General features: G+C 44.3%; 1 protein-coding gene across 1 annotated transcript in view; it reads right to left on the bottom strand.

Moving 5' to 3' along the window:
- The window catches only part of Mlxip (MLX interacting protein), a 61,065-nt gene that overhangs the window by 12,542 nt on the left and 32,214 nt on the right, over positions 1–16,309 (bottom strand). Inside the window, exons 2-6 of the mRNA XM_031337811.1 lie at positions 3,434–3,540; positions 2,664–2,749; positions 1,069–1,158; positions 658–699; positions 251–422 (exon numbers count right to left, since the gene is read on the bottom strand). Coding sequence (XP_031193671.1) covers positions 251–422; positions 658–699; positions 1,069–1,158; positions 2,664–2,749; positions 3,434–3,540 — 497 coding nt within the window. The remainder of the gene's footprint in view (positions 1–250; positions 423–657; positions 700–1,068; positions 1,159–2,663; positions 2,750–3,433; positions 3,541–16,309) is intronic.

Genomic DNA, 16,309 nt, shown 5'->3' with positions numbered 1-16,309 from the left:
AAAAAAAAAAAAAAAAAAAAAACAACAACAAAACCAGTGATCACCTCTGTAAGTCTCCAGTCCAGTCTCCTCCTATGCAACTGCACAGGACCCTCAGATAAAGAGCCTGGGCAATCCTTTTCTTTTCTTTTCTGGCCTAGCCTAACTAAGTGCCATGCAGCAGCTCAGAGGTGCCCTGAAGCAAAGCCTGGCCTAGAGGAATCCTCACTGAGAAAGAAGCCAGCTGTCCAAGAACAGAAACTACAGTTACCTATTTCTCGTGGATTGGGCCAGGCCACTGGTTGGTGTGAAGAGAGTGTGGAGAAGAGGGTGTCGCTGAATTCTGACATGAGCATGTCTGTGTCCAGCAGTGAGTCTTCCTCCATGGGGACTGGGGTTTTCCAGCCATCCCCATGTTTATGCCAATACAGCATGTCATCGTCCTAGTGCCAACAGGGGAGAAGAAGAATCAAAGGGCAGTTGAATTTATCTTCTCAGTCCTGGCATACAGTAAAGGGTTGCTTCTTGAAAAAAGAGCAAGAGGGTAGAGGGACTGAGAGCTATTCCCTTAACCCACCCACCAGAGCGTGTCTGCTTTAATGGGCACTTGCAGGACGTCCATATGAGGAGCTAGTCCTGGTCTGGCCTCCCACTTGAGGACTCACTCAGGACACTTACCTGGGCCAGGCTAGAAAGGTCCTCATCCTTGTGCTGCTGTAGCTGTGGGCAGAGGGAACACGATAAGGCAGCCACTAGGAGCTCTGGGATGCCCCAACTTTGCCTCCCTATCTGTAAGTAAACTCTCTGGGAAGTGAGTTGGGGATGGGATCCTCCTGGCTGCCATCCCACGGATGTCGGCACAAAGAAGGAAATAGCTCTGTTCATGACTGAGAAAATCAGAGCCACTACTTGGTGCTTACAATGTTGAGTTCAACATTGCTCCATGCTCCATGACTGATGGGGCAGCTGTGGAGCTTAGGGTCTCAGGCCCCATTCTGAATACAGTCCCATCTCCCATCTCCCCAACTCCCAATCCCCACCCCAGAGCTTCCAGAACATGCTCTTTTGAAAGCCCTTGCTAATATATACCCTTTTCTTGAAGTAGGTTCTCCACTTGTGGTACTCCCGAATCACAATCTCAATGCGACTTTTCCAGTATTTGCCCTCTGTGGTGATGGCCTACAACCAAGAGGCCAAAATGAAAAGCAGGTCTTGGATGATGATCAAATCTCAGCCTGTGAATACCCAGCATACATTCCTGACGTGGCCTCAGATGGCTCACTGACCAGAAGATCCCATGTTGTTTGAGAAACTCCGGCCTCACTCAGTGAGAACACCTCTTCTCACACTCTAGCTAAAAATGTACACAAAGGGTGATGCTGCACTGGGTACAGGGTAAGCACACAGCACTCAGAGAGGTGGCAGGGGTGATCTTCCTCCTTGCCCAAGGATGCTAAGGAAATTCACAGTGGCCCACAAATGCCCCTTTCTGGTAGCAGCTGCCATGTTCTCAAAGAGTGAAAATGAGGGCTGGTGAGATGGCTCAGTGGGTAAAGGGGCCTCCCATCAACCCTGATGACCGCAGTTTGATCCTTGGGATCCATGTGGTGGAAGGCAAGGACTCAGTACTCAGGAGGCAGAGGCAGGCAGAGTTCGAGGCCAGCCTGGTCTACAGAGTGAGTTCCAGGACAGCCAGGGCTACACAGAGAAACCCTATCTCGAAAAACAAAAAAAGGCAAGAACTGTCAAAAGTTGTCCTCTGACCTCCACATATATGGTATGTCACATTCATCATACACAAACACATAAACACACAAATAAATAAATAAATCTAATATAAAATTTTAAAAATTTACTCTTTTGAGGAGGAGGTATAGCTCAATGTTATAGATCTTGCCTGGCATGTAAGAGGCCCTGGATTCTGCCCTTTAATAATACCAAAATAATAAGACAAAATAAAAATGAGCCACTCTTTCTTTAATCTCTTTTTATCTCCTATCTTAAGTTTTTGTTTGGTTGGTTTGGTTTTGTGTTTGTTTGTTTGTTTGTTTTTAAGAGAGGGTCTTGTTAAGTTCAGGCTGGCCTTGTATCAAGAATGGCCTGAAACTTCTGATTTTCCTGCCTCTATATCCCAAGTGCTGGGACTCCAGGCTTCTGACAGCATGTTCAGTTCGTGTGGTGCTGGAGATGGAAACCATGGCTTGGTGCACACTAGAAAGCACTCTACTGACTACGCCGTATCCCAGCCGATGTGGACATGCTTGAGTTCTCCCTAACTTCTTCTAGAGTGGTTGTTTTGCTTGTGGTCCTGGGGATGGAACCTAGAGCCTATGTATGAGCTCTTGTTCTGAGTTACAGCTGAGCCTTTCTAACTGCTCCAGAGCCAGTCTTTCCTGAGTAACTCTCAGAAGAAGTACTAATTTTAAATGAATGCAGAAAATGAGGCCCCATAAGGTCAGTTTGCTTAAGGATAGAAAGAATCTCTGGGGGCTGCAAACTGTTGAAGGTTCCTCCTCCTCTTCCAGGTCATGCTAACTAATAGAACAGCAAAGGCTTCCCTGTTCTCTACAGTTTCTACCATGGAGCTTGGTCCTTTGGTGGGTTGTAGCTTCAAAAATAAAGGCAGTTTTCCTTTCCCAACACCCTCTTCCTACCCTCTATTCAATCACTTGCTGGTTAAATACCTCTGGCCGACGGTGTTCATCTACATCAACAGAGCCATCTAGTGGAGTGACAAAGTGGCACACCGGATTCTTGCGCTTCTCCAAATCTGGGTTGGCAGAAGAGAGACATCATAACTGAACCAAGATCCCTGATGGAGCTCTACCCAAACCCTGGAATATTATTTCCTTCTTCCACTGGAGAAATGTAGAATTCTGAAAAATAAAAGTGTACAGGCCCAAGGCAACAAATGCCAGTAATATCGGAGTAAAAAATAAAGCTGCTCATCAACACAAAGGCAGCCAATGAGCAGGAAGAGCCTGCCCTGCTCCTGAGGCCTGCATCTTTCCATCCTCATGCTAGCCAAGGACAAGAGCTGTACAGTGATATCTATGTCTTCTTAAACTGCTAGAAATGGAAACTGTTCTTTGGCTCTTCAAATGTCACCTCTTGGCTACATTCTCCCATCTCTCCTAAAAGGAACCCATTACTCCTGAGGGCCAAGTTCCCAGCATGCACTATATGCTGTGGTCAGGGTCTCATGGCTGCCCTTCAAGACTCTGCTGTTAGCTGACTTAGCCTGATGGTTGGTGAATGCCCTGCTTCCTGGGATGTATTCTATCTTGATTTCCCATCAGATAGACTACTTAAGAAAAAGTCTACTGAAAATATGTTTTAAGAGCAGGCTATAGACCCAAGATGCTCAGGCCTCCAAGATATAGAGCTCTGATACCACAGAACTGAGGGCCCTTGGAGCATAACACACCCCCTGCCTGGCCGGCAACATACTTACACTGCATATACCATGCCCTCCAGATGGCGTTGTTGAGCCGGATCTTGTCCCGCCACTGGAGTTTCAGGCCCTTGAAATTCTTCCACTTTGGAGACACTAATTTCCCACTGGAAAACAAGACAAAGAAAGAGAGAGTCAGTTGCTTTTCAGAAAATAAAATGTGAGACCAAACCATTCCAGACTGGAGAACCCTGGGTTGATCCATTTATTGGGGTGTGACAATATTCAGGCTTAGAGGACATGCTGCAGAGGGTGATCAGACATGGGGTTTCCTGTATTCTTTGTTCTCTGCACACCCTTAAAGTTTCTTATACTTAAACATTGATTATAATTATATATATATATATATATATATATTTATACATATAAATAAATATATGTTGCTAGGCATGGTGGCACACATCTTTAATTCCCACACTCAAGAGGTAGAGGCAGAGGACTGAATCCAAGGCCAGCCTAGACTAATACAGATTAACAATGGAAACTAGGCATTTTCCCCAACAGGTCTGAGCCCACTTCTTTTGTTCTCAGTCACCTCTGGCCCATCTCATGCCATCTGAGAAAGCTGCTCAGAGGTAGCTGCTGGCACAGCACTTAGGAAACTGAACTGCCAAGATGGCTGTGCCGCCAGGGAGCTCATGTTGCCTGTTACTAGCCTGGTCAGTGCGTGCTCTCAACTTACTGTACAAGAACTTCTTTGGATTTATTTATAGATGTGTGTGTGTGTGTGTGTGTGTGTGTGTGTGCGAGAGAGAGAGAGAGAGAGAAAGAGAGAGAGAGAGAGAGAGACAGAGACAGAGACAGACAGAGACAGAGACAGACAGATGTGTGGGCATCATAGATACCAAAAGAGGGCTTTAGGTTTCTGGAATTGGAGTTACAGGTGGTTATAAGTCACCTGATGTGTGTACTGGGAACTGAACTTGGGAACTTTGGAAGAGCATCAAGTGTTCTTAACCACTGAGTCATCTTTCCAGTATCCAATTCTTGGAGACTTTTGAGGCATACTCTTACATTACAGATAGCACTAATGGGAGCTTTGAGACCAGCCGTGAGGTGCTGGAGCCCCTTCTGCATGTCTAACACACATGGTCATTACTCTTTCTACTTGGTCTCTTACACTATCTGCTTTGGGCCAGTGCTGGCCTCTCCTAGGTCTGATGGGTTGAGACAGTAAGATTCTATCTTTGGTTCATATGGTGCTGAAGAGCATCCATTTGATGGCAGGTCACAGCCCTGCCCCTTCTCCAAATTTACTCAGAAAGGCCACAAGAGTGGCAGAGATGTGCCCGTCAAGGAAGCACAAGCATTTAAAGAGGCAAGTCATGAAGTGAACTTGAAAGCTTGGTATGTAAGGTATGTATGAAAGCTTAGCATATAAGGAAGAGTTCCCTGCTGGCTACCTGGTAGAACTCTTCATTTCTCCACACACACTACCGGTGCCCAGGCTGTGGATTGTGAAACAGAATGAGGTGGCCCCAGCAATTCAGAGATAGTTCAGCTGTTAAAGAGTAATTGCTGCTGCTCTCACAAAGGACTGATGTTCAATTTACAGGACCCACAAGGTGGCTTACAACAGCCTATAAATCCAGTTTCAGAACATTGGATGCCTTCTTCTGGCTTCCACAGACACTAGACATTCAATCCATTTACAAACATGCAGGCAATACACTCATACACACAATAAAAATAAGAATTTTTTGAAAAAAGAAAGAGTGCAGTCTCCCCTAAAAAGTGTCCCAGCATATCCTCTTAACATCTGAGAACACAATAACAGCAACCGTCTCTGCCCAAGGTCAGAAACCTCAAGAGTCTCCCCCACCTCCTCTTTCAGCTGCCCCTCCAGAGGCATGACTAACACACCCTTATAACTGGTCAGCTCCTTCTGTGATCATAAGGCCAGAGCTAAGGGTATGGAGTCTGTACAGCCTCAGGTTCGCAACTATGCAACCACGTTGGGAAGGGGTGTTCTGATGCTTCTGTTTACTGAGGATAATCACAACAATGCCGTCTCCTCCACAGTGGCCTTAATAAGGGTTAGTTGAAGGTGTGTGTGTGTGTATGCATATGTATACACCCACGCCCACCCACACATGCACACACACACACATGCACACACATGGAGAAGGAAGATGTCTGAGGCTATGGAAGCAGGTGCAGAGCCATGGGCTTTCCATTTCCAAGAAGCATTAAGCACCGACTTCTGTGAGTGAAGATCTAAGAGCTGAGGAAGGATGTAAGTGAGACCCAGGCCAGCCTGCGCCATCCCAGGTGTCGTGTGAGAGAACACCAACTCAGGGCTAAACCTAAGCTAAGGCTAAGGAGAAGCGGGATGGCACTGTTCCTGCTTGGCTTGTGGCTATGATGAGGTAACAGAAATGGAGCTCATCAGAGCTGTAAGACCCGGTGGGCTAGTCCAGACAAGGCTGCAGACAGAGCCTGTCTTCAACACAGTCAGTCTTCCTTCCCATCGTGAGCAAGGTCCTCGAGCAATTTCACATCTGGCCAGTGTGCAGTTTCTATTATACAAATGAAATTAAGGAACAAGCCTGGCAGTGGTGGTGCACGCCTTTTAATCCCCACACTTGGGAGGCAGAGGCAGGTTGATTTCTGAGTTTGAGGCCAGCCTGGTCTACAGAGTGAGTTCCAGGACAGCCAGGAACAGGAAAAACCCTGTCTCGAAAAAAAAAAAAAAAAAAAAAAAAAAAAAAAAAAAAGAAAGAAAGAAAAGAAAAGAAAAGAAAGAAAGATATGAAGAAATTAATTAATTAATTAAGGAACAAGACCAAACTAAAAACACTTTTTCTATAACCGATACTCCTTCCTTGTAATACCCAGGATTCCATGGTTGTGCCATGTGCTCATCAGTACCAGAATCTTACTGAGTACTAACTATCTCAGAGATGGCTTCAAAAGACCTACAAAGAGCTACGTTGGACCCATGGTTCCACGAAGAAACAGATGCTAGTTCCCTGTCAAGATCTGTGAGAGTTAATCGGTAGGCCAATCATACCTCCGCTGTGTACCTATGAAAGAGGAGGCCAGTGTGCTGCCGACCTCTTCTCCATTGGACTACATGGCTCCTGCAGGTTAAGTATCATGATGAGAGTGGCAGGTACAGAGAAAGATATTGAGCTGTAAACAGTGTTCGTGTCCCCTGGTTCTCCCCAACTGCTTGCTGAGATGTTTCTCTTATTCAGGATACTTATGGCAAACAAAGTCAAACTTCAGCAGGAACATACAGATTTCTAAGCTTCCACCATGTTTGGGCAATATCTCTACAGCCAGCAAGTGGCGCTATACACACATAGAGAAACTAGTCCAAACCCCTGTCTGGTACACAGAGTGGATGACTGACAAGTCCTACACGGTTACAGAGTGCCGAGGGCAGGGAAGCACACACAGCTCGGTAGCAGAAGGACTCTAACTTCCTGCCCGTTTCTTTCCTAATGTGCTCTTTGGCACCTCCAAGAGGGAAGAGGGGCTATGTGTATAGGAGCCCTTCTTACACCACAAGTCTCAAAACTAGGAAAAGCTACTTTAAAAGACTCCATAAGGCAGCAGCTGAGGCAGTCACTCCATGAGAAAACACCAAAAGCAGGGCACCCAAAAGCTTCTGATCAGGTTTCTGCTTCCCACCCTGATCTACAAGAACTCATCTTTCAGATAGTCCATCTATAAGCCTTCTTTAAAAATATAACCAGAAATGCTAAAGAAAACGTGTAAGACCACTGGCCTCATACCTGGAAGCTCCTTCCACCTCACACTTCTGAACTTTGTGCTTCTTGTGTCACAGCCAGGACCACAAGGAACATTTGCCAGGTACTTGGCCCCGCCCCCAACCCATGAGAAGGCCATGGTCTACCTCTTACTCATTTGAGGACTGCTGGCCCAGTGCTTTTAAACCCAGTTATTAAACAATTGCTTAATGTTCCCATGAAGAAGTCTTCATACACTGTGCCTGGAAGGAGGGTTCCTGACACAAAACAGGAAGTTCACAGGACAACAAAGGCCCCTCTTAAAATTTTGTTGGATGGAGTTAGCAAACCATGAATTCTTCAGCGGTCTGGCAAGAGACTGCTTTGGAATGAAAATTAAAGTGCAAGCCTCAGAAAGAAAGCACTGGGTAATCAAGAACACAGGAGGGCAGGACTGGATCATGGATTCTGCTTGATGGCATAAGTTAGACACTGACTCTTGCTCTTGCTCAGTCTCTCCAAAAGGAAACCAACAGAGAGAGTACAGGCTACTGATTATAGCTCTGGGTCCACTCATTGTTCAGTTCAACTGATCATCTCTTCATGGTTCCTGATGCTCCCAGGAGGAATATCCACTGGTAAAACACACACATACACACACACACACACACACACACACACACACACACACACACACACACACACACACACACACACCAGCCCTGCCTCACAGGCAGGTGGAATGGGCATCACCAACATAAAGAGAAGCAGGCACAGATGGTCAGGTCCTGCTCTCCTCTCCATTGGGGAGCAAGCTGCTCATGCTCACCCTCCTGGTCTACTGGAGAGTGGACATGGAAAAACAAACAGACAACCCCAGCCAATGACTCACTTACAATTTTATCTTCAGCGTGACCAGCAATAAAGATAATATTTTGATCATCATCTGATAGTTAATTTTATTTATTTATTTACTAGTTGTTTTTTTAAAAGTCTGGGGGATTCAGTACAAGTCTGAATACTTGATATGAGATTTCCAGTTCCTATCTCTTCCTGTTTTCCCAAATATCAATGGGCAGGCTTTGCCAACACACATCCTGCTCTGGAGAAGTTGGGTGGTTCCAGAGGAAAGGTCCTGCAGAATTTGATACCTGACTGCACCCCAGGAATGAGTTATTTGCCTCTTCTGCCTGTTACCTAAGGAGGAGCTCTGCTTACTGACAAATCCTGGGGTGGGTATATTAGAGTGACCACCCAACATGAACATGTGGCTGAGAATCACCAAATCAAAAGAGCTCCCAATGCCAAAGAAGCCAAAGCTTGCAGATATAGTATCACAAACAGATGAAAAATCCTTGTTGTGTTCTTAATGATATAATTTCCAACTACAAGAGATAAATGTGGGGTCCTAAAGTTTACAGAAAGAGACAGTGTGTAGAAAAGGTCAGAACAAAAGTAAGAGCTACAGATCTCCAGAGTAGCATGTGGGTGTGGGTATGGGTGAAAAATTAGTTAAAAAAATTAACCTTAACTTCCTTTCCTTTTATATGTGTGCTAAAACATGCTACAAAATTTATAATTTTAACCATTTTAAACTATGTTCAGTGCTACAATCATTACTATAATGTTCTAGAACCTTCCTTGCCATCCTCAAACTGCTGTGCCTATTTAGCAGTCAGTTCCTGTCTTAGTTAGGGTTTCTATTGCTATGAAGAGACATCATGACCATAGTAACTCTTATAAAGAAAAACATTTAAATGGGGCTGGCTTACAGTTCAGAGGTTTAGCCCTTTATCATTATGGTGGCAAGACCTGCCAACTTGCCCCAAAGCTCCAGGTCTGACCATTGCTACAGTGGGTAGTAGCTTATTTGTTTATTTTTATTTATTATTGGTTTTCATTTAATTGACTGGATCTTGAGGACTCTGTCTCAATCACTAGATTAATCCACTGATAAATAGTTAGAATCTGATGGCATTACTGAGTGGTTATGAAATTTAAGAGGTAGTATCTAGGGAGCTGGAGAGATGATCAAGTCAGAAGCACTGGGTCCCCTTCCAGAGGACCTGAGATTGGTTCCCATCAAACACATGGTGGCTCACAAACATCTGAGAACCTGTGACCTAGATGAAAGAAAGTAGACGGGAGAAACACCCCAACTTCTTCTTGATTGTCTACAGCTCCCTGGTCACGATGAGGTGGACTTTGCTCAACCATGTCCCTCCACACCTCTGAAAAATCTGTACCAAAATAAATCCTTTCTCCCAATCCTTAAAATGGTTAAGGTGTTCTCTTAGGTACATACAATCAGACAGCAGCTAACAACTAGTACCACATTTACAAGCCAGCTTGAGACAGAGAAGAAAGGTCTCATCATTGAATTGGCACTGAGGACAACAGGCAAAAACAACCAAGTGTTCTTGGGGTGTGTCTTAGTCAGGGTTTCTCTTCCTGCACAAACATCATGACCAAGTTGGGGAGGAAAGGGTTTATTCAGCTTACACTTCCACATTGCTGTTTATTACCAGAGGAAGTCAGGACTGGAACTCAAGCAGGTCAGGAAGCAGGAGCTGATGCAAAGGTCATGGAGGGATGTTCCTTACTGGCTTGCTTCTCCTGGCTTGCTCAGCCTGCTCTCTTATAGAACCCAAGACTTCCAGCCCAGAGATGGTATCACCCACAAGGGGCCCTCCCCCATGGTCACTGATTGAGAAAATGCCCCACAGCTGGATCTCATGGAGGCACTTCCCCAACTGAAGCTCCCTTCTCTGTGTTAACTCCAGCCTGTGTCAAGTTGACACACAAAACCAGCCAGTACAGGGTGCAGGCTGACAACTTTCTAATCATAATCATTTTACATGTTTCTTTAAGCCAAGATCTCTTCTGTAGGAATTAATTCCACAAATCCATTCAAACATGGGCACAAAACCAAAAAGGGAATATTAAGTTGTAGGAAGAGGTTAGAAATGAAGTACATCAGCACTTGGGAGGCAAAGACAGGTGGATTTCTGAGTTTGAGATCAGCCTGGTCTACAGAGTGAGTTCCAGGACAGCCAGGGCTACACAGAGAAACCCTGTCTCAAAAAAAGAAAAAAGAAAAAAGAAAAAAAAAGAAGAAATGAAGTACATGTTCAATAAAAGAGATTTATTAAAATACAAGTATATCTACATAGTTGAACATTCTGAGATAATCAAAAAATACATGTGCTGATATATAATGCTGATAAACAGGCAAAAATATATACAAGGCATTGTTAAATAAAAAAAATAACAAGCAATAAATTATAAAACATGACTTCCTGTTTTTAAACGACACTGGGGATTGACCCCAGGACTTTAATCTGGTGCAATTCAACTGAACTAAACCCTGGCTCCATTTGTTTTGGTTTCTAAGAATTATTTATGTGTATATCTGTGTGTCTGCATGAGCTCACGTACACACACACACACACACACACACACACACACACACACACACACTGACTGCAGCAGCCAGATTCCTTGGAGCTGCCTAGAGTGGATGTTGAGAACTACACTCAAGTCTGCTGGAAGAGCTAGCTCTTAACCACTGAGCCATCTTTCTAGGTCTCTACATACATACAAAAGGGTGAGGGACAAAAATTAAGTAATTAAACATAGGAATGCACCAGGCGGTGGTGGCGCACGCCTTTAATCCCAGCACTTGGGAGGCAGAGGCAGGCAGATTTCTGAGTTTGAGGCCAGCCTGGTCTACAGAGTGAGTTCCAGGACAGCCAGGGCTTTACAGAGAAACCCTGTTTCGAAAAAACCAAAACCAAAACCAAAACCAAAACAAGACAAAACAAAACAAAACATAGGAATGCATTATTTTTTGAAAATAAGGAAAAAAGTTGAGGCGCAGCCTTCAAAGGCCTTCTAGTTAATCACAGGAGGTGATTAGCCACACACAGAGATATAAACTTGTGACTGAGTCAATTCTGTACACAAATCCAGACAGGCGGGTAGTGGCTATGAAATGCTTCCTTTACAGAGTGAACAGAGGGATAATGTCCCATCTTGTCTCTCCAGTATTCCAACTCTTTTGCTTCAAAGAGTCATTTCTGTTGGCTTGTCTTGAGATCTGGCCTTGATCCAAAGGCTATTGGAGCCAAAACTAACAGGCTGAAGAGGGACAAAGACACAGTGAGGAGCCAGGACATGGGGACTAGCTACCATGAATATAATGCAAGAATCACCCTGGTACCTTGTAGCCACCTCTTCAGACAACCTCCTATAGAAGCCAGGGACACTTTCAGGACCTACTCCTGTGTCTGAAATTCATCTTCCTTGGGGGCCACTTGGCATCTTTACTTTTGAAACTGAAGTGAAAGTGCTGTGGAGAAGTTGGCTTTGAGGACTGAGGCCTAAGATCCCTGCTCCAGACCCGTTCTACTTCAAGGGGAGAGAATACCAGCTGTGTGGGAGCCCATTTGCCTTGCTAGTGGTATGGCCTCACTTAACCCCCTTCATTCTGCCATCTTTACTGACCCATGATCTTGTCATCCACATAAACACTGTCCCAGACTTGTCATCCCACTTCTAAGCAAATGCAGAAAGCAGAGCGGCTTAGGAGCAGGTAATGTGGCCAGTGGTAGAGTGTGTGCCTAGAAAGCAGAGTGGTCCATTTCTGAACAAATCACATGAGCTGCCTGCCTTCTACAAAATGGTAATGCGCTGCTAGCAGTGGTGGCTCATGTACTTGAAAGGCAGAGGCAAACCCAGGATACTCAGGGCTACAAAGAGAAACCCTGTCTTGAAAAATCAAACAACAACCACAACAACAAAATGGCAAAGCTACCCACTGAGTGGGAGCACCGGGTGGAGCACAAGCAGATGTGGGGATCTGTGCTTGGCCCAGAGTAAGGGCTGTTCCTGTTTCTGGTATTTAAAGCATTACATTCTGGACCCAACTGAACCCACAGCTCAGGATCACTTAAAGCCACAGTCAAATGTTCCTGCTGGAGCTGCTGCTTAGTGACAGCATGTTTTCATTCTCAGCATTCACAGACTCTAGGTTCATATACTAGTTTGGGGAGGAGTGGAGAGGCCTATGTGCCAGGAGAATTAACTTGAATCTAGAACCCTTAGTGCTCCTAATTACTCTGGAATAGGTACAGAACCAGACTTTGGAGGTGAGGTGGAGGTGGGTGGGCAGTGATGGACTCATTTAATTTACATCATTTGTTAAAGAATTTCATAATTAATACAATCTCTGTAAGACTGGATGTAACACGAGTTCCTGTAAACCAAGCATTAAGGTGGTTCAAACAGGAAGAGTCCCATGAGATTGAGTTTGAGGTGTGTGTGTGTGTGTGTTTGCGCGCGTGCACCATCCTACTATCCCTACACAGATTTCCACCATCCACTGAGATGTTAGTCTTTTTTCTATTTGTAAAATTATAGTAATAATTACCATTTGTGAAGTTTCTACAAACATTCCTCCTAGCTTTTTTTTTCCTTCCTCTTTTATTCTGAGTTGGTAATTTAACCAAAGTCCTTGTGCACAGTAGGAAAATTTATCCTACTGAACTATGCACACAAACACGCCCAGCCTGGGTTTTTGACTGTCTTTAAAAGACTGCACACTGTATAATTAGATACACTGCTCTTCTCCATTTCTTCACTGCTTCCCTCCCTGCCCACCTGCTCCATTCAAAAACGTAACTGTTTGGCTGTTTGTTTGTTAAATGTACCATCTTATAGCCCTTTATTTATTTGTCTGTTTGTTTATTTATTATTTATTTTTCTCAAGAAAGTTTCCTGGATAGTTCTGGCTGTCCTGGAACTAGCTCTGGAGATGAGGCTGACCTTGAATTCAGAGCCTGCCTGCCTTGGTGTCCTGAGTGATGGGATTAAAGGCCTGTGCTACCACCTGGTGCTTGCTCTCCCCCCACCCCACCCCCTGTCTCTTTCTCTCTCTCTCTCCCTCCCTCCCTCCCTCCCTCTCTCCCCCCCTTCTCCTTCCCTCCCTCATGTTCGTATGGTATAAGTGGGTGGCTGGGTGGGTATATACTTGCCATGGTATTCTCCTGGAGGTCAAGAACCCTGGAGACTCAGTTCTCTCCTTCCAGTTTTGTGGGTTCCAGGCATCAATCTAGGCTTGTGCAACAAATACCTTCATCTACTGAGCCATCTTGCTGGCCCAGAGATCTCTCTCTCTCTCTTTTATTTTTTACTATCTATCTATCTATCTATCTATCTATCTATCTATCTATCTATCTATCTATCTATCTATTTTTAAGACAGGGTTTCTCTGTGTAGCCCTGGCTGTCCTGGAACTCACTCTGTAGAGACCAGGCTGGCCTTGAACTCAGAAATCCATCTGCCTCTGCCTCCCAAGTGCTACGATTAAAGGTGTGTGCCACCACTGCCCTACTTATCTTTTGAAATCTTTTCAATGTTGCTAATTTTTAAAGAATATTCTAGACCCACATTGAATGAAATATCAAACAACAGTAAATATTATAAGGAACACAAGTAAAACTGGGTAATTCTACCATCTAGAAATAACATTGTTTAAATTTTAGAGACATCAGGCATAGTGAAAGAGCTATAATGTAGGTGAGTCTAAGGCAGGAGGATTATCCAAGTTCAAAGGCAGCCTGGGTTACACAGTGAGTTCTTAAATAGCGTAAGCTACAGCAAGATTCAGAAGAAAGGAAGAAAGAAAGAAAGGAAGGAAGGAAGGAAGGAAGAGAGAGAGAAATGGAGAAAGAAAGAGGAAAGGAAGGGAGGGGAGGAGAGGAGAGGAGAGGAGAGGAGAGGAGAGGAGAGGAGAGGAGAGGAGAGGAGAGGAGGGGAGAAGAGGGGAGGGGAGAGGAGGGAGAGGAGGGGAGAGGAGGGGAGAGAAGAAGAGACATTGGGCTTCTGGGTAGTGAATTCTGAGCTCTTGGAATATCCTGAGTGCTGTGTTTGCCTGAGGCTTTAGCCACAGGACAAACTAAATGACTTTCCATGGAGGCTTTGGGGCAAGGACTATCAGTTCCGAGCTCCAGAGAAGCATGTTCCTGAAGGTGTTAGACACCACTGGAAGGACTGGAGGTGAAAGGTCAGCGGTAGTAGTGATGCTGCCCCAGGGAAAACTGTTCTCGGATGCTGCTGCGTTTTGCTCTGCTTCAGACAGGGTCATTACTACTGATCTTGACTAGCCTGGAATTCCTACCACAGTTTCTCTACTGTCTGATAATAATCCAAATCTTTCCCCAAGTAACAAACTGTAACATTCAGTGTAATAGTTCTCTTTACACTTCAGTGCATTTTCTGGGTCCTTCCAGAGAACCAAACATTAGGATAGTTTTGCAAATTCCACAATGCAGGTAGATTAGATATTAAAGTCAGCCTTATGAACTGTTCCCTCTAATTTTGCAGTTGACTCATAATCCATAATCCATACCCAAACAGGGTAACATATTCAGATAAAGAAATATGAATAAACACATTTAAACATATGAAATAATGCTTTGTTTTGTTGATATTGAATGTGTATTGTGTGGTAGCTTGGGCTTATTTTGTTTCGCTTTTTAAAAAAGATTTTATTTATTATATTTATATAAGTACACTGTAGCTGTTTCTAGACATACCAGAAGAGGGCATCGGATCCTATTACAAATAGTTGTGAGCCACCATGTGGTTGCTGGGAATTGAACTCAGGGCCTTTGGAAGAGCAGTCAGTGCTCTTAACTGCTGAGCCATCTCTCCAGCCCTTGTTTTGCTTTTTGAGACAATGTCCCTATGGTAAACCTGGGTGGTATGGAACAGGTTATGTAGCTCAAGCTGGCCTCAAATGCAGCAATCCTGATGAGGACCATAAAGCTCAGTCAAACATTTGTTTTGTAGCCCTATTTTCACTTGTATAGCATATCTTACTATGCCATTAAACAATCTTTTATAGTCCTATCTACAAATTTGTCAGTCTACTTAACAACTTCCCTATAGACAGAGACTTATATGAACAAATTTGTACATGTGTAGGATTTAGCTATTAATGGTTAATAATTCCTAAAAATGTGCCAGAGATGCAGCTAAAACAAAAAAAATTCAAAAATTTTTATTTTTCTGACTTTTCTGTCATACTTTAAAACTTTTCCTACTTTTTAGTACTTCCTTTTTTATTCATTTTTTATTTTTTATTTTTGACTGTTTTGTTTTGAGAATGTGTCTCCTGTACCTCAGGTTGGCCTGAAACTCACTATGTAATTAAAGATGACCCTAAACTCTACATCTCCTTCCAGAGTGCTGGGATTGCATGCATTAGCCATGAGTGGCCTCCTTTCAGTGCTTTCATGGCTAAATGTTTTTGTATTAACTCTTGGGTACATGTGGATTTTAATTGGTGGGATGACTAAAAAAGGAACCATGGTTATATCAGTGATTCCTGCCACTTAGTAAGTTATTCAAGATTCCCCTCCTGCTCCAACATCCCACCCCATCCACACATTCTTACCTAGGCCGTTATTGGAAGTGCTCCATTGCTCATGACAATTGAACATATGGGCAGCTCTTGTTCTGTCTGAGTCAGGGTCTCGCTATGTAGACTTTGCTGGCCTGGAACTTACTGTGTAGACCAAGCTAGCCTGAAACTCACAAAGATCCTCCTGCCTCTGCCTCCAGAGTGCTGCTGGAACTACAGGTGTGAACATGCTCTGGAGAACATGTTCTTGCTCATTTATGACAGTGTCTTCCTCAGTAGCCTAGGCTGGCCTCCGACTTGCAGCCACTCTACCACCTTAGTTTTCTGAGTGCTTGAGAATACAGGCATGCACCACATGCCCAGCTTCAACTCAGTTCTCTATAGAGTTCACAAACTAACTTCTGAGTGGCTATCTGACTGTCTCAGTTACCCTACTAATTCACAGCACTTTTATAAACACATATGAAACTCCTGTGGCATTTTGAATAAGAATGGCTCCCATTGGTTCATCATCAGGGAGTGTCGCTACTTAGAAGGATTAGGAGATATGGCCTTGTTTCGGAAGCCCAGGCTATACCCAGTGGCTGGCTCCTGTGCCCCCTTCTCTCTCTGTTACTCTCTCTTCTGCTGCCTGCAGATCCAGACACAGAGTCTCAGCTCCCTCTCCAGCACTATGTCTGCCTGTGCAGTGCCATGCTTCCTACCATGCTGATAATGGACTAATACTCTGAAATTGTAAGCAAGCTTCAA

Source organism: Mastomys coucha, unplaced genomic scaffold (genome assembly GCF_008632895.1).
Source record: "Mastomys coucha isolate ucsf_1 unplaced genomic scaffold, UCSF_Mcou_1 pScaffold22, whole genome shotgun sequence".
In the NCBI taxonomy this organism is placed as follows: domain Eukaryota; kingdom Metazoa; phylum Chordata; class Mammalia; order Rodentia; family Muridae; genus Mastomys; species Mastomys coucha.
Note: the sequence above shows the minus strand (reverse complement) of the source record. Positions and strands in the feature narration are given on the sequence as shown.